The sequence below is a fragment of the Hemiscyllium ocellatum genome, chromosome X (assembly GCF_020745735.1).
Source record: "Hemiscyllium ocellatum isolate sHemOce1 chromosome X, sHemOce1.pat.X.cur, whole genome shotgun sequence".
In the NCBI taxonomy this organism is placed as follows: Eukaryota; Metazoa; Chordata; class Chondrichthyes; order Orectolobiformes; family Hemiscylliidae; genus Hemiscyllium; species Hemiscyllium ocellatum.
In genome coordinates, this window is record NC_083453.1 from 4,396,748 (window position 1) to 4,421,269 (window position 24,522).

Sequence of the window (24,522 nt, forward strand, 5' to 3'; positions counted from 1 at the left end):
ACCCCCACCTCCCGCTTAGAAGCACATGAATCTCTGATTCCCTCTCAGCCTGCCCCATCTGAAATGACACGGAAACCGACCAGACTCATTCAGAAGAAACATCTTCCCACATACCCCCATTCCACACTATTCAAAACATGCAAAAGCTAGGATTTAGAATTCTTATTACATCACTAAATCCTTTCTGAAATGAGGACTGTGGAAAAGCACCAGTTCTTTGTTTATTTTTAATATCCTTTTGTTGAGTGCACAGTAAATAGTCATCTCTGCTTGTCAATTACCCCTTCTACTGGCATCATTGCTTATAATTTAATAGCACTGACAGATGTTTAGTGGTGAGTCTTTTCAGCTTCAAGCACACTTTTGAATTTCCCCTAAGATCACTTTCTCCAAACTGGCAGCATCAAAAGCCCATTTATTTCGAAGATTATCAAGGCAAATGGTGTGTTGGCCTTTACTTTTGAGTTCAAACATGAGGATGTCTTACTGCAGTTATACAGGACCTCGGTGAGACCACACCTGGAGCATTGTGTGCAGTTTTGGTCTCCTTAAGTGAGGATACAGCAGGAATACAGCTGAGGTTCACTCTGCTGATCTGGGTATGGGAGGACTGTAGCATGACAAGACATTGGTTTGACTGCACATGTGTTCATTAGAATTTAGAGGGATGAGAGGGGATCTGATTGAAATGTATTAAATTCTAACAGGGAGATTTTCCCTTCATTCAGGAGTCACAGAGGGCACAGTCCCAGGATACAGAGTAGACCATTTAGGAATGAGTTGAGGAAACACTGCTTCACTCAAAGGATGGTTAACCTGTGGACTACTCTTCCACAGAAGGCTGTAGAGGCTGGGTCACTGAATATGTTGAATTGAATTAGTGTTATTGTCACATACTGAAATGAGTACACTGCAAAGTTTACAGTCACCGCATTACAGCGCCATCTTGGGTACAAAGTAACCTCGGTACAGATGCGTAAGATCAAATTCTTAGGAAACAAAAACAAATTAGAAACGTAAATAAATAAATACTTGAATTATAGATTATTGGATTAAATTAGAAAAATAAAGATGTAAAAATTCAAGATATTTTAGATTTTAAAGACATCAAGAGGTATGGTGAAAAAGCAGGAATATGGTATCAAGATAGAGGATCAGCCCTGATCCTGTTGAATGGCAGAGCAGACTTGAAGGGCCAAATGGCTCCTGTTTTTTATATTTGTATTTAATGTCCACTCCCTTCTATGCACTCTATGCCATCAAGTAAAGAATGAGATTGCAATCTCAAAGTCTATGGCTTTTTTTTGTCTTGATCAGGACTTGGTGTCTCAGAAGATCAGATTTTACGAAATGATGCAGAGGAGAAGGCAGGCTGAGCTGTAATGAGTCTCAAGGCAACCATTTTCAAAGGAGATACTGAAGTTTATTTGGAAAGGAGCTCCCTGATTGGTGTGCCTTATTCAGTGTTAATGAGCTTGATGAGTTGAAATGTTTTAATGTGGACATCTGAGGCTACCCAACAATAATCTTGCAGTCAGTACTTTTGGAAAGTGAAAATGCTTTCGATTGAATTTGTTCCATTTAGATTCAGTTTGCAACATGTTTGAAACCTCGCTATTTAAGTAGTCATTCATTTTGCTGCATGGTATAGAGAGCGTTTATAATAAATATGATTTTTTTTTAATGTTCTATCATGGGATGTGGGCATTGCTGGCTGGGCCAGCATTTATTACCCCGTCCCTAGTTGCCCCCTTGAGAAGGTGGGGGTGAGCTGCCATCTTGAACCGCTGCAGTCCATGCGCTGTGTGTTGACCCACAATGCCCTGAGGGAGGGAATTCCAGGATTCTGACCCAGTGACACTGAAGGGACGGTGATATATTTCCAAGTCAGGATGGTGTGGGGCTCAGAGGGGAACTTGCAGGGGGTGGTGTTCCCATGTATCTGCTGCCCTTGTCCTTCTAGATGGAAGTGATCATGGGTTTGGAAGGTGATGTCTGAGGATCTTTGATGAATTTCTGCAGTGCATCTTGTAGATGGTACACACTGCTGCTACAGAGGAGGGTGGTGGAGGGAGTAGGTGCTTGTGGATGTGGTGCCAATCAAGTGGACTGCTTTGTCCTGGATGGTGTTGAGCTTCTTGAGTGTTGTTGGAGCTGCTCCCATCCAGGCAAGTGGGGAGTATTCCATCACACTCCTGACTTGTGTCTTGTAGATGGTGGGGCAGGCTTTGGGGAGTCAGGAGGGGAGTTATTTACCACAGTATTCCTAACCTCTGAATTGCTCTTGTAGTCACTGTGTTTATGTGGCAAGTTTAGTTAAGTTTCTGATCAATGATAACCCCCAGGATGTTAATAGTGGGGGATTCAGTGATGGTAATGCCATTGAATGGCGGGATGGGGGAGTGACAGTTAGATTCTGTCTTGTTGGAGATAGCCGTTGCCTGGCACGTGTGTGGCGTGAATGGTGCTTGTCACCTTTGAGCCCAAACATGGCCATTGTTAAGGTCTTGCTGCTTTTGGACAGTGACTGCTTCAGTATGTGAGGAGTCAGGATGGTGCTGTACTGAAATTAGGTCCAATCAGACCATCACATTTGTGCCTTTCTAATGATGGATGCTGTCCTATGGCTGCCAGTATAAGCCTGAAATGAAAATGAGTGAAACTCACCTCCAACCTCCACTCCCTCAACCACCAAAGTTCAGTCACAGCAGTGTGTACCACCTACATGCTCAACTGCACATTTAGGTTAACAGAAAACACTGACCAGGTTCCTGCTGTTAACAAGACTATCACTTATTCCAAAATTAAGCTCTCGCTACAGGTAAACAAAACAATGAACCACCGACATATATTCTGCTCCTTGAAACTCTAAAACCTTTTTAAAATCCCTACATAGACAGGCAATGCACAAGATTGGTGTTACCAGTGGGGAAACACAGTTCAATAACACCAGTTCACAGGCTTCAATGAGCTATTCCTTTATCTTCCCAAGACCTTCTGTTTATTGATCCTCTTTCTCCACATTCTCAGTTCTTTACTGAGAATCCAGGGACTACACATTACTTGTTCAGTTTCATAGTCACTACTTAGTGGCAACAACCTCTAACAAAGTGCTGAAAAAAGAGAACTGACTGTCTCTAGACTCGAGTTGCTCTGCTGCAGAGATACAGAGATAGACCCTGCTGCTTCCAGTCTGGAGACCTTCTGCCTCTGTATTGTTCACTTACATCAACTGCTCAGGATCCAATAGAAGAGTTATCTTCAGGCTTATCTCTCCTCCTCCACTGCCTGAAAAGCAGACATGTAAACGCAACTGACAATGAGTCCCAGTCACTAGTTTTTAAAAGCGCAACAATTCCTTTCTGAGTTTTTTTTCAAAATCAATCCTTTTCCCATTTTATTCCACAATCAAAACTACAGAAAAACCAGACATTGAAGTCTTTATGGTAACAGAGTCCCTGACCTGACAGGGGCAGAGCAAGGACTTTGAACACACTTGAGAGACGAGTCCCTAACCCACCTTTTGGCCTGGTGTCAGCCATTATGCATATGTTGGGTACTCCTTGTGCCAGAATTAGTGCTGCTGGTTTGCCCATGAGGCTGGGCAACAAAGTGTGGATGGCACAAGGTGGTTTGCCCCAGTTTTGGAAAATACCCTTCTGCCATAGCATGCCGTTTTCCATTCCTCACACCAGTCATCCTGTAGCCGGTGTAACTAGGCTGCTAAATTGGTGCCACATTGTGGTTAATGTTGTGCTCAGGACCCATAGCTACTGGAAATTCGATTCATACTGCCTAGCTTCTCACAATGGCCCTGTACATTTGTAATCTGGTCCACAAGCTGAATTGTATCGCAATCTAAAAACACCCTTGTGCCGTCTTCACCATTACATAGCACTTTCTGGATGGCAGTATCTTGCAGTGCCTAATACAACCAAGGCAGTGGAAGCAGGATGGGTGAGAAATCCAGTGGATGGCATCAACTTACCTGCCTGGCCTCTTCTTCAATGTCAGACATTCACAAGATGGGTGAAATGCCAACGCATCACTCACTGTCCTCACTTCTAGTTGACATCCTGCTGTTGTTGGGTTCTACCCCGTTTGCCAGTCCCTGCTATTCATTGCCCACTGGACCTCCATCCCAGGGATGTCACTGACGAATTCGGATAGAAATGTTTGCGGCCAGCAGTTCATCACTCATGGCTAGGTTCACCTGTATCCCAGAGAGTCATTGTACCAGTCAGTCTGAGAATAAGCACTGGTGTTAATCTGATGGTTTCATAAATCCTAACCAGAACAGACTTGAATGGGTAATTTCCCCATCAGTTATGCACGTTATGGACCAGACCAAACTCCTTCAAAATATATCAAGGAGATAGCCTAGACTTGAACTTTTTATTGTGTTTAAAGGCAAGTATAAGCTGTGTTCTAGATGTGGTTTACTTAGTCCACCGTGAGGCTTTAAGCAAAATATACTTTATTCTTACACCACAGTTAAAATACAAACAAAAAAGGAAGAATTGGCGTAATGTTAATTCTATCAAAATACTTAACAAAATAATGTGTTATTTAGCTACAAATCATCAACTGTTCCAAAATGCATAAACACACCTTTGGAAAAGGCAAATTCAGCAAAACAGATTTTCCTCACATGCTATCTCCTCCAGTCCAGGAGAAGGAACCAACAGAATGAATCCAGCTAGAGAGAGAATACGAGCTATTAGCTGCAGCAGGGAGAGAGAGAGAGAGACAGAGCGCTATATCTATCTGCTTCAACTGCAAACTCCCGAATGAAAGCAAAACTGAAACCCTGGCTCTGTGGGAACTTGACTCCACCTACTTTGTTCTAATTTAAAACAAGCACTCGGGGAGCTCAAAGTTGTTTCCCCATTGCTTCTGAAACAGATATTCCGGTAACACTGTGGCAACCCCTGTTTGCAGGAAGGGCAGCACAGAACACATCTCCCTTAAAGACACAGTACTGTCACACACACAACATGAAGTGACTGGGATTGAGTTTACGCACTTCATTTGTATTTTGTAACTATCCTTCAATAACTGCATTTTGCTGAAGAAATAATCCTGCTTTTATCAGGAGGTGTTACTGTAGTTTAGCAAGACAGGTTATGTTTGCTGAATGAGCAGCCTGCTCTCTGCTGGGCAAAAATCAAATAGTTTGTGCTAGTTTCTGGTAATGTACCTTCTGGTGCCCAATACAACCAGGCTATTAGCTGCTGACTGTTTGTAGCAAGTCCTACTAGAGGTCCTCCAACCTATAAGATGATGCAGTGATGTCAATGACATAATGTGTGAAGGCACTGAGTGGCTCCAAATCAGGATCATGGTAGACCCTGTTTGTGTGCCAACTGTAATTTAAATAGAATCACTCAGACCCTGAATAATTGTGGTACAATGTGGAAGCAGACCATTCAGTCCATCCCAACCCTCCAAAGAGCATCCCAACCAGACCCACCCGCTGCTCTATCCCTGTAACCGTGCATTTCCCACGGCCAATCCACCTAACCTGCGATTCTTTGGACTGTGGGAGGAAACTAGAGCAAACCCATGCAGACACAGGAGGAATATGCAAACTCTACACAGACAGTTGCCCAAGGCTGGAATCAAACTGTGGTCCCTAGTGCTGTGAGGCAGCAGTGCTAACCACTGAGCCACCATTCCTTCCAATGAGCTATTGATCAAATCTCATCAGATTCTCAAGGGGCCAGGGAAAATGCTGAGAGGAGGTTTTCCCTCATGGGAGAGTTTCGGACCAGAGGGTATAGTCTCAGAATAAAGGGGTGTCATTTTAAGACTGAGATGAGGAGGAATTCCTTCTCTGAGAGGGCTGAGTGTATTTGGAACTCTTTGCCACACAAAGTTGTGGGGGCAAAGTCCTTGTGTATAGTTAAGGCTGAGAGTCACAGTCATAGAGATGTACAGCACAGAAACAGACCCTTCAGTCCAACTCATCCATGCTGACCAGATATCCTGAATTAAACTAGTCCTGGTTGCCAGCATTTGGTCCATATCCCTCAAAACCTTTCCTATTCATGTACCCATCCAGATATCTTTGAAAAGTTGTAATTGTATCAGCCTCCACCACTTCCTCTGGCAGCTCATTCCATACACACACCACCCTCTGTGTGAAAAAGTTGCCCTTTGGGTCCCTTTTAAATCTTCCCTCTCTCACCCTGAACCTCTAGTTCTGGATTCCCCCACCCCAGAGAAATGACCTTGTCTATTTACCCTTCATCCCTCAGCCTCCAATGCTCCAGGGAAAACAACCCCAGCCTATTCAAACTCTCCCTATCACTTAAAACCTCCAACCCTGGCAACATGCTTGTAAATCTTGTTTGAACCCTTTCAAGTTTCACAACATCCTTCCTATAGCAGGGAGACCAGAATTGAACACAGTATTCCAAAAGTGGCTGAATCAATATCCTGCAGAGCCGCAACATGACCACCCAACTCCTTTACTCAATGCACTGACCAATAAAGGAAATGCTGCCTTCACTCTCCTATCTACCTGCGACTCCACTTTCAAGGTGCTATGAACCTGCACTCCAAGGTCTCTTTGTTCAGCAACACTCCCCAGGGCCTTACCATTAAGTGTATAAGTCCTACTAAGATTTGCCTTTCCAAAAACTCCATCTGCCACTTCTTGGCCCATTTGCCCATCTGATAAAGATCCCATTGTACTCTTGAGATAACTTTCTTTGCTGTCCACTACACCTCCAATTTTGGTGACATGTACAAACTTACTAACCATACCTCCTATGTTCACATAGAAGAAAGTGAGGACTGCAGATGCTGGAGATCAGAGTCAAGAGTGTGGCACTGGAAAAGCACAGCAGGTCAGGCAGCATCCGAGGAGCAGGAAAACCGATGTTTCAGGCATAAGCCCTTCATCATGCTCTCATTCCTGAGTAAACAGTGATGCAAAATATTCATTTAGTATCCCACCGATCTCCTGCGGTTCCACATATAGGCTGCCTTGCTGATCTTTAAGAGGGTAAAAAATGAGGTCTGCAGATGCTGGAGATCACAGTTGAAAATGTGTTGCTGGTTAAAGCACAGCAGGTCAGGCAGCATCCAAGGAATAGGAAATTCGACGTTTCGGGCATAAGCCCTTCATCAGGAATGAGGAGAGGGTGCGAGGCAGGCTAAGATAAAAGGTAGGGAGGAGGGACTTGGGGGAGAGGCGATGGAGATGTGATAGGTGGAAGGAGTTCAAGGTGAGGGTGATAGGCCGGAGAGGGGTGGGGGCGGAGAGGTTAGGAAGAAGATTGCAGGTTAGGAGGGCGGTGCTGAGTTGAGGGAACCGACTGAGACAAGGTAGGGGGGAGGGGAAATGAGGAAACTGGAGAAATCTGAGTTCATCCCTTGTGGTTGGAGGGTTCCCAGGCAGAAGATGAGGCGCTCTTCCTCCAACCGTCGTGTTGTTATGTTTTGCCGGTGGAGGAGTCCAAGGACCTGCATGTCCTCGGTGGAGTGGGAGGGAGAGTTAAAGTGTTGAGCCACGGGGTGGTTGGGTTGGTTGGTCCGGGCGTCCCTGAGGTGTTCTCTGAAGCGTTCCGCAAGTAAGCGGCCCGTCTCCCCAATGTAGAGGAGGCCACATCGGGTGCAGCGGATGCAATAGATGATGTGTGTGGAGGTACAGGTGAACTTGTGGCGGATATGGAAGGATCCCTTGGGGCCTTGGAGGGAAGTGAGGGAGGAGGTGTGGGCGTCCACATATCCTACGAAGAGACAGGCATAGCTGGGGCCCATGCGGGTGCCCTCCACATATCCTACGAAGAGACAGGCATAGCTGGGGCCCATGCGGGTGCCCTCCACATATCCTACGAAGAGACAGGCATAGCTGGGGCCCATGCGGGTGCCCTCCACATATCCTACGAAGAGACAGGCATAGCTGGGGCCCATGTGGCCCTTTCCATTTCTATCTCAGGCGACCGACTCAACACAGACATCTACTACAAACCGACTGACTCCCACAGCTATCTGGACTACACCTCCTCCCACCCTGCCCCCTGTAAAAACTCCATCCCATATTCCCAATTCCTTCGTCTCCGCCGCATCTGCTCCCAGGAGGACCAGTTCCAACACCGCACAGCCCAGATGGCCTCCTTCTTCAAGGACCGCAGATTCCCCCCAAACGTGATCAACGATGCCCTCCACCGCATCTCCTCCACTTCCCGCTCCTCCGCCCTTGAGCCCCGCTCCTCCAACCGGCACCAAGACAGAACCCCACTGGTTCTCACCTACCACCCCACCAACCTCCGTATACAACGTATCATCCGCCGTCATTTCCGCCACCTCCAAACGGACCCCACCACCAGGGATATATTTCCCTCCCCTCCCCTATCAGCGTTCCGCAAAGACCACTCACTTCGTGACTCCCTCGTCAGGTCCACACCCCCACGAACCCAACCTCCACTCCCGGCACCTTCCCCTGCAACCGCAGGAAATGTAAAACTTGCGCCCACACCTCCTCCCTCACTTCCCTCCAAGGCCCCAAGGGATCCTTCCATATCCGCCACAAGTTCACCTGTACCTCCACACACATCATCTATTGCATCCGCTGCACCCGATGTGGCCTCCTCTACATTGGGGAGACGGGCCGCTTACTTGCGGAACGCTTCAGAGAACACCTCAGGGACGCCCGGACCAACCAACCCAACCACCCCGTGACTCAACACTTTAACTCTCCCTCCCACTCCACCGAGGACATGCAGGTCCTTGGACTCCTGCACCAGCAAAACATAACAACACGACGGTTGGAGGAAGAGCGCCTCATCTTCCGCCTGGGAACCCTCCAACCACAAGGGATGAACTCAGATTTCTCCAGTTTCCTCATTTCCCCTCCCCCCACCTTGTCTCAGTCGGTTCCCTCAACTCAGCACCGCCCTCCTAACCTGCAATCTTTTTCCTAACCTCTCCGCCCCCACCCCACTCGGCCTATCACCCTCACCTTGACCTCCTTCCACCTATCACATCTCCATCGCCCCTCCCCCAAGTCCCTCCTCCCTACCTTTTATCTTAGCCTGCCTGGCACCCTCTCCTCATTCCTGATGAAGGGCTTATGCCCGAAACATCGAATTTCCTATTCCTTGGATGCTGCCTGACCTGCTGTGCTTTAACCAGCAACACATTTTCAACTGATCTTTAAGAGGCCCTATTCTCTCTCTGAGTTACTCTTTTGCCCTTAATGTACTTATAGAGTCTCTTTGTTTTTCTTCCTTCAGCCTACTTTTGCCCTCCTGATTTTCTCTTAAGTATACTCCTACTGCCTTTATAATTTTCTCGGGATCCCTGCTGTCTATACTTGACATATGCTTCCTTCTTTTTCTTGACCAGAGCCTCAATTTCTCTAGTCGTCCAGTATCCCCTACACCTACTAGCCTTGCCTTTCACCCTAACAGGAACATACAGGATGGCACGGTGGCAAGCACTGCTGCCTCACAGCGCAGGAACCTGGGTTCGATTTCAGCCTCGGATGACTGTCTGTGTGAAGTTTGTATGTTCTCCCTGTGTCTGCGCGGGTTTCCTCCCACAATCCAAAGATGTGCAGGATCAGTGAACTGGTCATGCTAAATTGCCCGTAGTGTTCAGGGATGTGTGCATTAGTTACATTAGTCAGGGGTAAGTGTAGAGTGGTAAGGGAATGGATCTGGGTGGGTTACTCTTTGGAGGGTCAGTGTGGACTTGTTGGGCCAAATGGCCTGTTTGCACACTATAGGGATTCTATGAAATACTGTCTCTGGATTCTTGTTATCTCATTTCTGAAAGAGAGGGAGATTCTTGATCAGTTGAGAGTCATGGGGTTAAGGGGAAAATGTATGAAGTGAATGTTGGCTCAGCCATGATCCTGTTGAATGGTGGAGCAGGCTCGAGGGGCCGCATGGCCTACTCCTGTTCCTATTTCTGATGGTAACCCTGTGGTTCCATTGTGGAGAGACACTGGGAGGAAGCATGTCATGGGGATATCATGGCATGTTACCTGTGGTTTCCTGTGTACTGAATGTAACAGATGGAAGGGTGTGCTGCTATGAATTGGGATCACTTGTGCACTGGGATGTCGGGACCCTGGAATCAGCCGTCTCTGGCTCCAAATGAACGGATTCAGGTTGTCATTGTTTCCTTTCACTTTTGACAGAAAGGCTGGAAGGATGGATCACTGAGCCGCAGATTATCCCGAGACGAACAAACATCAGCTGTGATTCCGGAGTCACCGACAGCGCTTACTGACATCCCAAAGAAGGAGGTGGAAGAACAGGATGCTGCAGTAGGTCTTCGATGTAATCTTCAGCTCCTTTTCTTGGTCGTTAGAGTGGCCCACACCATGCAGTCCTGGGACAATCAGCTTCAAATACGGCAACAAACAATAGATTGTTCTTACAGGGTCAAAAGTAAAGAAGGTGCACAGATTCTCAATATATAAACATGTGAGTTAGGTACAGGAGTAGACCACCCAGTCTCTTCAGCTGGCTGTGCCATTGATTAAGATGATGGCTGATCCATTCAACCCCAGTTTCCCAGCTGCCCCTCCCGATAATGTTTGATTACTCAAGAATGTTTCTACCTCTGCTTTAAAAATGAGTGTGCTGGGCTGGGGAAGAGAATTCCAGACTCATAACCCTCTGAGAGGAAAGAATTGTCCATCTTAAATGGGAGACTCCTCATTTTTAAGTTACTTTAGTCTCTTCTACAAGATGACACATCCTTTCAGCTTCCCACTTGTCAAGATCATAGAATTCCTACAGGCCATTCGGCCCATCAAGTCCACAGTGATCCGCTGAAGAGCATCCCACCCAGACCCACCCCACAACCCTGCATTTCCAATGGCTAACCCACCCAGCCTGTACATCCCTGGACACTAGGGGCAGTTGAGCATGGCCAATCCATCTAACCTGCACATATGGGAGGAAACTGGAACACCCAGAGGAAGCCCATGCAGACACAGGGCGAATGTGCAAACACCACATAGATAGTTGCCCAAGGCTGGAATTGAACCCAGCTCACTGTGAGGCAGCAGTGCTAGCCACTGTGCCATCCCAATCAAATCTGTTTCAATCAGATCACCTCTCATTCTTTTAAACTTCAATAAATACAGGTCCAGCCCATCCAACCTTTCCTCATAAAACAATCCCTTCATCCCAGGTATCAGTTGCTTCTCACGCTGCTTAAGTAAAGAGACTGAAACTGTACACAGTTCTCCAGCTGTGGTCCCACCAATATCCAATATCGCAAATCTTTCCCCTTGTAATAAATGACAACATTTCATTTGCCATCATAAATACAACGGGAAAAATGTTTTGTGGGAAGATCTATCTAATAAGGTGTACCAGAAACAAAAATACTCCTGAAAATATTAATACTTTTTTTGTTCAGACAAATTACTTAGCAGTGGGGTAAACATTTGAGGAGGTTCAGTTAGTACTTTATGAAATATTGACACCACTGCACATAAAGTACTTAGTTGGCCACCATTATTTGTAAAGGACTTCAGAAAAGCCAAACAAAACTCTGAAAACAATCAATAATCCTGAGTAGCTAAAGTCTTTCTGTGTGGCCAAAAACAACATGACTTATGGAGAGCTATGATGTTAGTTTGATAAAGGTGTGAAGAGGCATAGTCCATGTTTTATAAGGAGGGGGAAGGGGCCTCGTTCACAAGTGTTGTTATTCCATCATTACTGGTGAGCAAGTACACAAGCAGTTTGGCAACTTTCCTGCAGCCAAAATCAAGGGGAGCCAGAAGCAGTGGGGACAAAGAAGCATGCAACAACACAATGAAACTAACCAAGAGAGCACAACTAACCAAAAAACTGAAACCGAGTAAGAGATTGAAACTGACCAAGGGAGCATAATTGAGCTATTGAAACAGACTGAGCAATTACAACGGAGTAAGCAAGTGCAGTTGACCAGCGGGATGAAACTGACTAGAAACTCTTTAAGATAGTGAAGTGAAAGTGACAAAGGAATTAAGAATACTTTGTGAAGTGATTCAACTGACTGAGGGAGTAAAAAACCTGATCTTGTTCAGTTGGTTAACAGCCCCTTTTCCCAGAACAAAACTCAACCCAGTACAGATTTTACAGCAGTAATATTCTTAATAAGTTCATATTCATTTCCAGCTATGATACATATCCATTAAAAATCTCTGAATGGGATTGTTTTTAGAAAAGATTTAAACTTCCATTTGTAATCAGAGGTTTATATGTAGATATTTACAGCGCAGCAATAAATCAATTGCTCCCACTGGTCCAGACAGACTTCCTCCCACCCATCTCACCCTATCACCATTCCTTCTTTCCCCCATGTATTTATCTTTCATACCTCTGTTAGTCATCTCAACTGGCCTATGTTCACGTTGATCTTGAATTATTTTAATTACTGCCTATGTATTCAAATCATGAGTAACTGTCAACAGCTTTGAAGTCACGGGCCCCCTTCTGGTGCAGGGGTAGTGTTCCTACCCCCCCACAGACCAGAGGGCCTGGGTTCAAGTCCTACCTGTTCCAGAGGTGAATAATAACATCTCTGAGAAGGTTAATAATCACACACCACCAGGTTATAGTCCAACAGGTTTTTTTGGCAGCACCAGCTTTTAGAACGCTGCCCCTTCATCAGGACAACCACCTGATGAAGGGGCAGTGCTCCAAAAGCTAGTGCTTCCAAATAAACCTATTGGACTATAACCTGGTGTTGTGTGATTTTTAACTTTGTCCACCCCAGTCCAACACCGGCACCTCCAAATCATCTCTGAGAAGGTTGATTAGGAAACATAGGTTAAATAATAACAGGCAGTTTAAAAGTTCATTTCCAACTTTAATAAGGCAGCCTATTCAATTTTTTTAATTGATTTTTTTTTTAATTACCCTGATCAGAGATGTTATCACATACCTCTGGAGGAAGTGGGACTTGAACCGAGTCCTTTTGGCTCAGGGTTAGGGACAGTACCACTGCACCACAAGAGGGCGGGAGTACATATTTGCTGCAGCTTGGGTATATATTTCACCTGTCATGATCTGTGTTGATGAGGGAGCCAATTACAAAGAGTACAAAAGGCATATGACTTGTCATTCCTTCCTTAACTAAGGGAGCTTCTGTCAAGTCTGAACCCAGGGATAATAAACCAGTTGACCTTCATTAAAAGGAATTTGAACAATTCTGTCAAATAATTCTCCAAATGTCAGATAACTCTAGTTAACTTTGCAGTGAAAGGACACAATAAATGAAATTGGGTAAAACAAAGACATCAAAAGAGATGAGATTCAATTACAGCATTTGACGATTTGATTGTGATCTCAATACATTGGATTGCAAACAGAAACTTGTCTTCTGCATGCTGATGTCACTGCCAGAAGCAAAACAGAGACTGAGATGAGACATTGTGAGATATGGACAGAAGATGTGGAGGGAAGGTGACAAAAAACAAGAACAGAGTGAGGAAGGTGGAGAACGGTGTGTGAGAGTTGGACAAGGGAGGGAGAGAGTTGGAGAAGACTATAAAATATAGGAGCTGAAGTAGGCCATTTAGTACATATGGTCTCTGTTGTCATTCAATGAGATCTTGGCTGATCTAATCCTCAACTCTACTTTCCTGCCCTTTCCACATTGCCATTATTCCCTTCCTGATTAAACATCTCTCTGTCTCAAACTTGAATATACTTAATGACCCAGCCTCGACAGCCCTGGTGGTAAAGAACTCCACAGATTCTGTCTGCTGTGAGAGAAGAAATTCCTCCTCCTCTCTGTCTTAAAGGTGGGGAAGGAAGGAAAAACAAGAGGAAACAACTTTTTTGCATCTCACCTGTCATGCCCTCTAAAAATTTTAGATGTTTCAATCAGGTTACCTCGTTATTCTAAACTCCAAGTACAAACACAACATATTCAATTTCTCATAAGACACTCTCTCCATATCCAGGATCAGCTGAGTGAACTTTCTCTGGACTGTCTCCAATGTCAGTCCATCTTAGCTAAGGGGACCAAAAACCATTCATAGTAATCCAGCTGTGGTCTGAGTAGCTTGAAATGTTGGAATCGACTCAAACAGAAGTTCTCCCTGTCCTGATAAGATGCTAAAGATCCCACAGAGCTGACTGTGAAGGAGCCTGGGAGCTCTGGTGGGAAGACAAATATGGCAAAGCATGTTGCATCTGCAGCATACCACCTGACCTGCCATCTGTAGTGTCGTTTACTAAAGTTATGAATTAAATCACTCACCCTGCTCTTTACACTTGAAGAATCCCCATTTTGATGGCTGTTGTATTTTACCCCTTTTTTAACGCACTCATATCAATATTGTATCAACCAAGCTATTCTAGAGAAAAAGAATCAGAGAACTTTTACTTTAAAGACTAGAAATACTCACCAATCTTACACATCGATCATGTGGGAGCTGCTGGACACAAGGTGGTTCACAGTGAGCACGTCTGTAGTAGGTGTTTGCAGCTCCAGCAACTTTGAATCTGAATTGAGGAGCTGGAGTCTGAGCTGCAGACATTGCATCATAGCAGGGAGGGCGATAGTTACCTGGACACCATATTAGACAAAAGCAACCTCTTCCCTTCCATAAAAGCCAAACACTGTGTGTGCCGGAAATCTGAAACATAGGCAGAGAATGCTGGAGAAACTCAGCAGGTCTGGCAGCAGCCGTGGAGAGAGAAACCGGGTGAATGTTTCGAATCTGGTGTGAGTCTTCTTCAGGAGTGGAGATAGTTTTGTCAAAGAATCATACTGGACTCAAAACGTCCACTGTGTTTTTCTCTCTCCACAGATGCTGTCAGATCTGCTGAGTTTCTGCAGCATTCTCCATCCTCTGCTTGATTCCTTGAGATGTCCAACTCCGATACTTTATTGAAGTTGGCTACTTATGTTTGCTCCCAACACCGAGTCTATCTAAGTCAGTTCATAAGGATCTAGTTTGTGGTCCCTTCGATACGATGCTCTTTCAATGCGCCCCTTGGAGACAAGCCTGCTCAAAGATGACAGCTCCAGGATTTTTAACTGCAGGTTTCACTTCAGTGCCAACTGTAAATTACAAAATGCACAAACTCAATCCAAGCCTGGACTGAAATTACTGGATAAATTTGATGAAGGGAATTATGGAGATGGAGAAGGACACACATGCACACACATAAAAACATTCACACTCACACACAAATGCTCTTACACACAGTTGCACTCTCACAAACGCTCACCACATATGCAGACACATGCACACTCAGACACAAACACACACGCTTACATTCACACTCACACACACACAAACACCTGCTCACCCCCACAGACATACGCACACACACCCGCAAACTCTCTCATTTATACAATCACTTTCTTTTTAAAAATGTACTTTCCTTCATGTCAGAGCTGTGGGAGTGAGGAGATTGATCATTCTGGAGAGGGAGAGAGAAATTCACAGACCTATCCTTCACAGCTATCCATCGTATATTCTTTCATGCTTGGCTCTTTGTGGTGAACATCAAGCACAGACAGTATTTTTTCCTATCCTGCTGAGGTTTTGAGTTGTCAGCTTTGTTTGGCAGGACTTGAGGTTAGCTTTTTTTTCTCTCATAAGCTGTTGGTGCACCTTCGCTAATGTTCCTGGTCGCCACGTGTACATGAGCAGGCTAATTGGCACCACAAGCGGGCAGACTTCTTGGCATGAGCCCAACTGGCCAGGGGAGTAAGCGGCGATGGACAATCACTCAGTTGATGGCTTGTCCTGAGGAGGAGAAAGGCGTTTTGTGTATTGACTAAGGACTGCAGTCCAAAGAAACAAAGACACTGCCCAAAAAAGGCCATTAATTTGCTGTGGTGCGGGTGCATAATACACTTGACAGGAATCTTTCAGTGTCTTCTGTTGCAAAAGTTGTTGAGGTTGCATGAAGTGTACTTGTATGAATAACCACTCGAGTGATTAATTTAGCTCTCACAGATCTGAAATATAATATAATACACACACAATGTAACCCAGGGAATTCTGGGAAATGACTCTGCTTTTGGCACCGCTGAATCTGGCTCTCAGCAGATTATTTTTGTTCAGTTAAGCCACAGACAAGGATCTCCACGTTTGCTGACTTTGATGAATCTTACCCCCTGTGCTTTGGGAGGAAGGAAGCTGAAAGCAAGGTCCTTCTGTCTTAAACTTATCCGTATATGCAGATGAGCACTGATCTGGTTTTAAAATATTGCTGTAACAACAACAACTTACACTTATAAAGCACCTATAACACAGGAAAGCAGTCCAAGGTGCTTCACAAGAACTGGCATGGTGGCTCAGTGGTTAGCACTGCTGTCTCATAGTGCCGGCAACCTGGATTCGATTCCAGCCTTGGGTGACTGTCTCTGTGGAATTTCCACATTCTCCCCATGTCTGCGTGGGTTTATTCCCACAATCCAAAGATGTGCAGGTTAGGTGAATTGGCCATGGGAAATTGCCCATAATATTAGGTACATTAGTCAGGGGTAAATATAGGGTAGGGGGATGGGTTACTCTTTGAAGGGTCAGTGTGGACTAGTTGGGCCGAAGGGCCTGTTTCCATATTGCAGGAAATCTCTTCAAGAAGGAAGTGTGACACCAAGCCACATCATGACAGTGATTGCCTCAGAAAGGGTGCAGAGGAAATATGTCAGGATATTGCCTGGGCTGGATAATTCAGTGATGAAGAGAGACTGGATAGGCTGGTGTTGTTTTCCTTAGAGCTGAGGGGGAATCGGATGGAAGTGTATCCAGTTCTGAGGGGAATAGACAGGGTAGATGGATAGAAACATTTCCCCTTAGTCAAGGAGTCAGTGACCAGGGGGCACAGTAAGGAGCACCAAGTTTAAAGGGTGATTTGAGGAAATACTTTTTCACCCAGTGGGTGGTGAGAATCTGAAACTCACTGTTAGAAAGTGTGGTACAGGCAGAAATCCTCAATAAATGTAAGAACTATTTTGATAGTGAGATAGCATAAAGCTACAAGCCAAGTGTTGGAACAAAGCATCAGAATGGATGGAGGTTTGATGACTAGCACAGATACGATGTGCCAAAGGGCTTCATTCCACACCGTAAAAACCCGACGACTCTAAAAGCAGCTGTTGGGTTGATTGAGAAACATAATCGAGAACGTTGGTTTTCAGGCCCATCTCAATTGAGGAAGGTAAAATGGAGAGGTTTGAGTTTGGAGCCCAGCAAGCTGCTGCCAGTGCTGGAGCAATCAAACTCGAGGGTGCTTAAGGAGATGAGATGAGCACAGAGTCCCCAGGGAGGTGTAGGGGCTGGAGGGGGTTACAGAGATAGGGAGGGGGTGTAGGGGCTGGAGGGCATTACAGAGATAGGGAGGGGGTGTAGGGGCTGGAGGGCATTACAGAGATAGGGAGGGGGTGTAGGGGCTGGAGGGGGTTACAGAGATAGGGAGGGGGTGTAGGGGCTGGAGGGCATTACAGAGATAGGGAGGGGGTGTAGGGACTGGAGGGCATTACAGAGATAGGGAGGGGGGTAGGGGCTAGAGGGAGTTACAGAGATAGGGAGGGAGTGTAGGGACTGCAGATAGGTTACAGAGATAGAGAGGGGGTGTAGGGGCTGGAGGGCGTTACAGAGATAGGGGGGGTAGGGGCTAGAGGGAGTTACAGAGATAGGGAAGGGGTGTAGGGGCTGGAGGGCGTTACAGAGATAGGGAGGGAGTGTAGGGACTGCAGGTAGGTTACAGAGATAGGGAGGGGTGTAGGGACTGGAGGGTGTTACAGAGATAGGGAGGGGGTGTAGGGGCTGGAGGGATTACAGAGATAGGGAGGGAGTGTAGGGACTGCAGGTAGGTTACAGAGATAGGGAGGGGTGTAGGGACTGGAGGGTGTTACAGAGATAGGGAGGGGGTGTAGGGGCTGGAGGGATTACAGAGATAGGGAGGGAGTGTAGGGGCAGTGGGACGTTACAGAGATAGGGAGGGGATATAGGGGCTGGAGATGTGACGGGGGGGTGTATGGGTTTGGGGGAGGTTACAGAGATAGGGAAGGGGTGTAGGGACTGGAAGAGGTTACAGAGATAGGGAGGGGTTGTAGGGGTTTAGAGGAGGTTACAGAGTTAGGGATGGGGTGGATGCGGTTACAGAAGTAGGGAGGAGTGTAGGGGATTGAAGGAAGTGACAGATAGGGACAGGGTGTAGGGGCTGGAGGAGGTTACAGATAGGAAAGGAGTGTAGGGGACTGGAGGAGGTTACAGAGATAGGGAGAGGTTGTAGGGGCTGGAGGGGGTTACAGAGATAGGGAGGGGGTGTAGGGGCTGAAGGAGGTGACAGATAGGGAAGGAGTGTAGGAGACTGGAGGAGGTTACAGAGATAGGAAGAGAGTGTAGGGGCTGGAGGAGATTACAGAGATAGGGAGGGGGTGTAGGTGCTGAAGGAGGTTACAGAGATAAGGAGGGGGTGTAGGGGACTGGAGGAGGTTACAGAGATAGGGAGTGGGGTGTAGGGGACTGGAGGAGGTTACAGAGATAGGGAGTGGGGTGTAGGGGACTGGAGGAGGTTACAGAGATAGGGAGTGGGGTGTAGGGGATTGGAGGAGGTTACAGAGATAGGGAGTGGGGTGTAGGGGATTGGAGGAGGTTACAGAGATAGGGAGTGGGGTGTAGGGGATTGGAGGAGGTTACAGAGATAGGGAGTGGGGTGTAGGGGATTGGAGGAGGTTACAGAGATAGGGAGTGGGGTGTAGGGGATTGGAGGAGGTTACAGAGATAGGGAGTGGGGTGTAGGGGATTGGAGGAGGTTACAGAGATAGGGAGTGGGGTGTAGGGGATTGGAGGAGGTTACAGAGATAGGGAGTGGGGTGTAGGGGACTGGAGGAGGTTACAGAGATAGGGAGTGGGGTGTAGGGGATTGGAGGAGGTTACAGAGATAGGGAGTGGGGTGTAGGGGACTGGAGGAGGTTACAGAGATAGGGAGTGGGGTGTAGGGGATTGGAGGAGGTTACAGAGATAGGGAGTGGGGTGTAGGGGATTGGAGGAGGTTACAGAGATAGGGAGTGGGGTGTAGGGGATTGGAGGAGGTTACAGAGATAGGGAGTGGGGTGTAGGGGATTGGAGGGGGTGGTGGAGACAGGGACAGTTGACACTATGACAGGATTTGTAAATGTGGATGCGAATTTTAAAATTTTGGTGTTGCTCCCCTGGGAGTGAGTTTAGGTCAAGGAGCACAGGGTGGGGGTGTGATCAGAGAATAGGACTGACTGAGTTTGTTCATGAGCACCAGAGTTTTGGCTGACCCCAAGTTTCCATAGGTTCGTATGTGTTGGAATAATAACGTCTCCAAGTGTGGAGATGTGGTTGTAGGCTTCCGCAGCAGATGAGCTGAGGCTGAGGTGAGGTCAACAAGCTTATCTCAGGATCAAATTTTACAGCCGGGTTCTGGATAGACTGGTTCTCTGTCAGAGATGGGTCGAGTCAGGAGCTCAAGATCAGAGTTTGGAGCAGGGAGAGTAAACAATGACATCAGTCCGCCCGATATCGATCCCTGAATTCCTGCTCAGCCAGGATGGGATGTTGGATCAGCAGTCTGAGACTGCAGCACCAGTGGAGGGAGAGAAGGAAAGAGGGAGGGAGAGAGAGGGAGGCGATGGTGAGGTAGAGCTGGGGGTGAGTCAGTGTCTGTGGGAAAACGACCAGTGTGTCTTCAGATGGCGTCACTGAGGGGCAGCACTGAGATGAGAAATAGGAGGGGAACAAGGATCGATCATTGGGGGATTATCTGAGGGAACGGGAGCAGGAAGAGAAGCCATTGTGGGTGATTCTCTGGTTACGAGGAGGTGGATAAGGAAGGAAATGGGTGACAGTGGAGAGGGGCTGGAGGAGGATGGGATGGTCACTGTGTCAGAGGCTGCAGACAGCTCAAGGAGACTGAGGAGGGAATGTTTACCACAGTCAGTCACACAGGAACTCATCGGTAACTTTGATCAGAGTTGTTTCCAACAGAGGCATGGACAGGAACCTGAGTGGACGTTCAATCATGGAGTTTTAGGAAAGATAGGAATGGATGTGTGAGGTTCAAAGAGGAAAGGGAGGCTGGAGGTGGGACGGACATTTGTAAGGATGGCTGGGTGAAGCGATGGTTTGTTTTGGAGGAGGGGGTGACAAGGACAAATGTAAAGGGGAGAAAGAGGGACAACATCTGAAGAGAGAGAGAGAGAGAACCATTCACAATGTTGGCTATCATGGAGACTGGGAGGGACAGTTGGGTGGTCAGCAGTTTACTGGGACTAGGAGCAAGAGGTGGGTCTGACTGACAGGTGAGCTTAGAAAAGGCAAGAGAGGGAGGTGGAGAGAAGCCAGAGGAAGATTTCAGAGTCAGGCTTCAGGAGAACAGGAATGGGAGGTGCCCGGTTGGGAGATTGGGAAGGGAGGTGCCCGGTTGGGAGATTGGGGAGGGAGGTGCCCGGTTGGGAGATTGGGAAGGGAGGTGCCCAGTTGGGAGATTGGGAAGGGAGGTGCCCGGTTGGAGGATTGGGGAGGGAGGTGCCCGGTTGGGAGATTGGAAAGGGAATGGCCCAGTGGGAGATTGGAAAGGGAATGGCCCAGTGGGAGATTGGAAAGGGAGCTATCCAGTTGGGAGATTGGAAAGGGAGCTATCCAGTTGGGAGATTGGAAAGGGAATGGCCCAGTGGGAGATTGGAAAGGGAGCTATCCAGTTGGGAGATTGGAAAGGGAATGGCCCAGTGGGAGATTGGAAAGGGAGCTATCCAGTTGGGAGATTGGAAAGGGAGCTATCCAGTTGGGAGATTGGAAAGGGAATGGCCCAGTGGGAGATTGGAAAGGGAGCTATCCAGTTGGGAGATTGGAAAGGGAATGGCCCAGTGGGAGATTGGAAAGGGAGCTATCCAGTTGGGAGATTGGAAAGGGAGCTATCCAGTTGGGAGATTGGAAAGGGAATGGCCCAGTGGGAGATTGGAAAGGGAGCTATCCAGTTGGGTGATTGGATGAGGGTTGAAGAGGTAATGGAGAGGGGTTTACAAAATCGGTTTTCAGTGAAGAAGGCAGAGGATGATCCTGGAAGAGTGCGCAGTTTTAGCAGACCAGAGGAGGACCCGATTGTGTTTCAAGTGGTTCAGCCAAGGCTGATGGCACCTGCGTGTATTAAATTTGAAGTTCATTCATTCTCAGAAGTGGAACAAGATCATCAAACCAGTGGCTGAAGGTCGAGCAGTTTAAGCCCAGAGAAATAAAGGTTATCATTTTGACTTTGGCCAGCAGTGTATTATGAGAGATGCCCATGATATACGCTCTTCATTTCAGTTTCCAAGGACAGGTTGACTGAATCTGGCATTGTCCGTTTTACACCAGCAACAATGTTGTAGCTCCTTGTCCGGTTCCTGAAAGTTTCTGAACTCCGAAGCAAGTCAGATGGAATGCGTTCTCTGAAACATGCGTTTCTTGCTTCCTTCTTTTTCCAATGTTTCCACAGCTTCACTCCCTCCCTCTGTCTCGCTGTGTAACCTTTGTCCAGCCTGAACCACCCTCCAAGATCTCTGCAGTCCACCTCTTGCGCATCACTGAGTTTTGCTTCTCCGCCATGGGCCTCTCGTTGCCTTAACCCCAGCATCACTCTTTGTTTTACTGGTCCTGAGCAGAGATGCAGCACGGTAGGCAATTTCTCATGCAACCTGGCTTTCAGAAACATCCCATCGATTCAGCTGTCCTGCAATTTAATTGGGGACCTGGGAGCAGAGAGTTGCTCAGGAGTGGGCTGTGCCAATGGTGCTATTATAGCTAAGGTCAGGAGACCAGCTTCCAGCATGAAAATGCCCTCCCGCCAAGGCCAGTTGGCAGAGTTGGGGCATCTCTAAAGAAACAGAAGTCCTGTAAATGGATCCTCTTCTAGGTTTGAAATAAAAGAAGCAAAGAATGTGCATTTATATAGTGCCTTTTATGACATCCCAAAGCATTTTACACTCAATTAGGTTCTTTTTGGAGCATGAGCATTTTGCATCTTTACACCTTCCTACATTTCTGCTCCCAAGATAAATGCAGGTACTTCAACAGTGCAAATCATTGTAATCTTGCTTTGGAGTCAAAAGGTCCACTTTGGAGACTTATTACAAAATGCAGGCTGCATTGTCTTTCAGATGAGACACTGAGCCTTGAGACCTCATCTACTCTCTCAAGTGGATGTAAAAAAAACCCATGTCTAAGATGAGCAGGGGAGTTCTGGTCCCAGCCAATGTTTATCTGTCAACCAACAACACTGGAAAATGGCTTAATCCGGTTATTATTATATCGCTGCTTGTGGGAGCTTACTGTTCTGTATTTCCAGTCATACAATAGCAACAGTGCCTGGAGCAGTTAATACTGCTGAAAAGCACTCTGGGACATCTGAAGGTTGTGAAAGGTGCTACAGAATGTGTGTCTGACCTTTGCTTCCTGTGCCAAGTGCTGTGCTGCTATCAATATCTGATACAGGATAACTGTCACTGCCCTCTTTGTGAAGCCTGGCACAGCTTGGGTAGTGGCAGCCCAAGCATTTCAACACCTCCTTTCATCTGGATGTTCAGGGGCAGACTCTTATGGCAATGTGTTGAGAGTGCTTGTAGGGGCTCCATTCCTTTTGCCCAAAATGTCAATTTTCCTGCTCCTCGGATGCTGCCTGATCTGTGCTTTTCCAGCACCACTCTAATCTAGACTACAGTCAGTGTCAGTCCTGTTTACCAGCCAAAATGTTTTGTATAATTACTGTGTATACTAATCCATCTGGAGCGTACAGCCTGTGTAAGTGATAGTGTGGTTTGGAGGCTAGCTGACCACACAATGAGAAACTGCAGCCCTGAGGTGACTCGACACACAACATTGAGGGAAGTCTCTTGCTGAGGCAGAGACAGCGTGTCCATTAACTCTCTCAAATCGACATGGAAACAAAACTGGTTGAAAGTGAGATTCAAGGACTGAGATAATCAAGTGGTTCATGGAGCAGAATGGTATTTGGGGCCGACATCAAAAATTAATTTTAAGATGAGAGGGACTATTTAGCATATCCGTGCAAGGAGATACTAGCATTGAGGTGATTTTTAATGATTTAACGATCACAAGAGTTTTTGCCTTCAGTGCATATTGTCGATCTTTCTAAAATGATAATGTTTACATTTTTAAAAAATATTTAACCTATTTTTCGAATGAATCTGTTCAGGGATGTGATGACACACCTGTGGAGTAGGTGGAACTTGAACCCGGGCCTCCCAGCACAGGGATAGGGACACTACCACAAGAGGGCCATAAATCGCCTGATAACTTGGCCTAAGTTGCAGTTTCAAGCTGTGCTTCCTTATTTAAAATAATAGTTTTTTTTGTAGTCACATTTAGCTGCAAAGGATCACACAATTAAATTAGGCCGGGGGATCCTATTTTTCTGGCACTTGTATGGCCTCCTAATAACAGAAAGGCAGCAGGATGTGTGCACACATCCAACCTGATGGGCGCCGACCACCATGTTGGCTGAGGACAAACAAGCAACATCCTTTACCCATGCCTGGAACGGTCCATTTGCACATGAAAATAAGGGTCTGACCATCTGCCACAGTCCCCCATTGCAGCATTAACCAAGGCAACTGGTTGTTCAAGCCTGCTAGGCCATTGCATTCTGGGTAAGGGGCTCAGATGTGGCAATGAAGGGGAAGGAATGGCAGTGGTCACAGAATTAGGCTGAACATATCTTCCACCCTGGACTCCATGGAAAGGGGTGGATTAAAAAATACCGACGACATCGAAGGCCACTCAACGATCCTGAGTAAGGTGGAGGCACGATGGGCCAAATAGCCTCCTGCCGCTCCATATAAGTTCTATGAGGTAGGCCCAATGTTTATTCTACTCATTGAGAGTTCCAACAGGCACTAGGCCCCCTTGATCATTAAAGGTGCCTATTCCCTGCTTGGGTGGTAATTCAGGATTTGGTGCAGGCCAAACAGATACATGGTAAGTCTGCTTGAAACAGTCACCCAATTCATGACTTAACGGTCTCAGACGCTCCATACAGTCAGTGGCTGATCGACAGTCTCAACCTGAGGCAGTGGGATACCCCTTGGGACCCATGCCCTTGCTTTTGAAGACTCCAGCTCTCTAGCCTGCAACTGTCACTGTGTGGAACTCCCCCTCCACACGGTCTGATTCTGAGGAAGGGCGACCAGTGGCTGATATGCCACCACAATGTGGGCATTGTGCCTCTAGCACGGTATTTGCACCTTATGGGGGCAACATTTATGTTAGCTTCCATAACATAAGAACTAGACAGGGTGACGTGGCACAGAAAGATTCATTTGACTCGTATCTGATACCCAAATGCCTTGCAGTTGAAGGCATTTCAGAAGCTGAGCTATGCTAAGTGTTTACAAACAGTAACACAAACAGTAACACAGCAAGTCCTGCTTCAAGTGGCCCCAGTTAGGATGGAGACTGAGAGCTTTATAACCTAAAGTCACAGTGTAAATATCAGAAGCATGATTCTTAAAGATATATTGCAGACTAATTGTGAGATATAATACAATAGCGGTGGCACCACTGCC

The 24,522-nt window shown here is 46.7% G+C and overlaps 1 protein-coding gene across 2 annotated transcripts in view; it reads left to right on the top strand.

Moving 5' to 3' along the window:
- The window catches only part of LOC132805792 (rho guanine nucleotide exchange factor 25-like), a 384,213-nt gene that overhangs the window by 259,624 nt on the left and 100,067 nt on the right, over nucleotides 1-24,522 (top strand). For both annotated transcript variants that reach the window (XM_060821055.1, XM_060821056.1), the window contains one exon: nucleotides 10,157-10,285. In XM_060821055.1, the coding sequence (XP_060677038.1) occupies nucleotides 10,157-10,285 (129 nt within the window). The remainder of the gene's footprint in view (nucleotides 1-10,156; nucleotides 10,286-24,522) is intronic.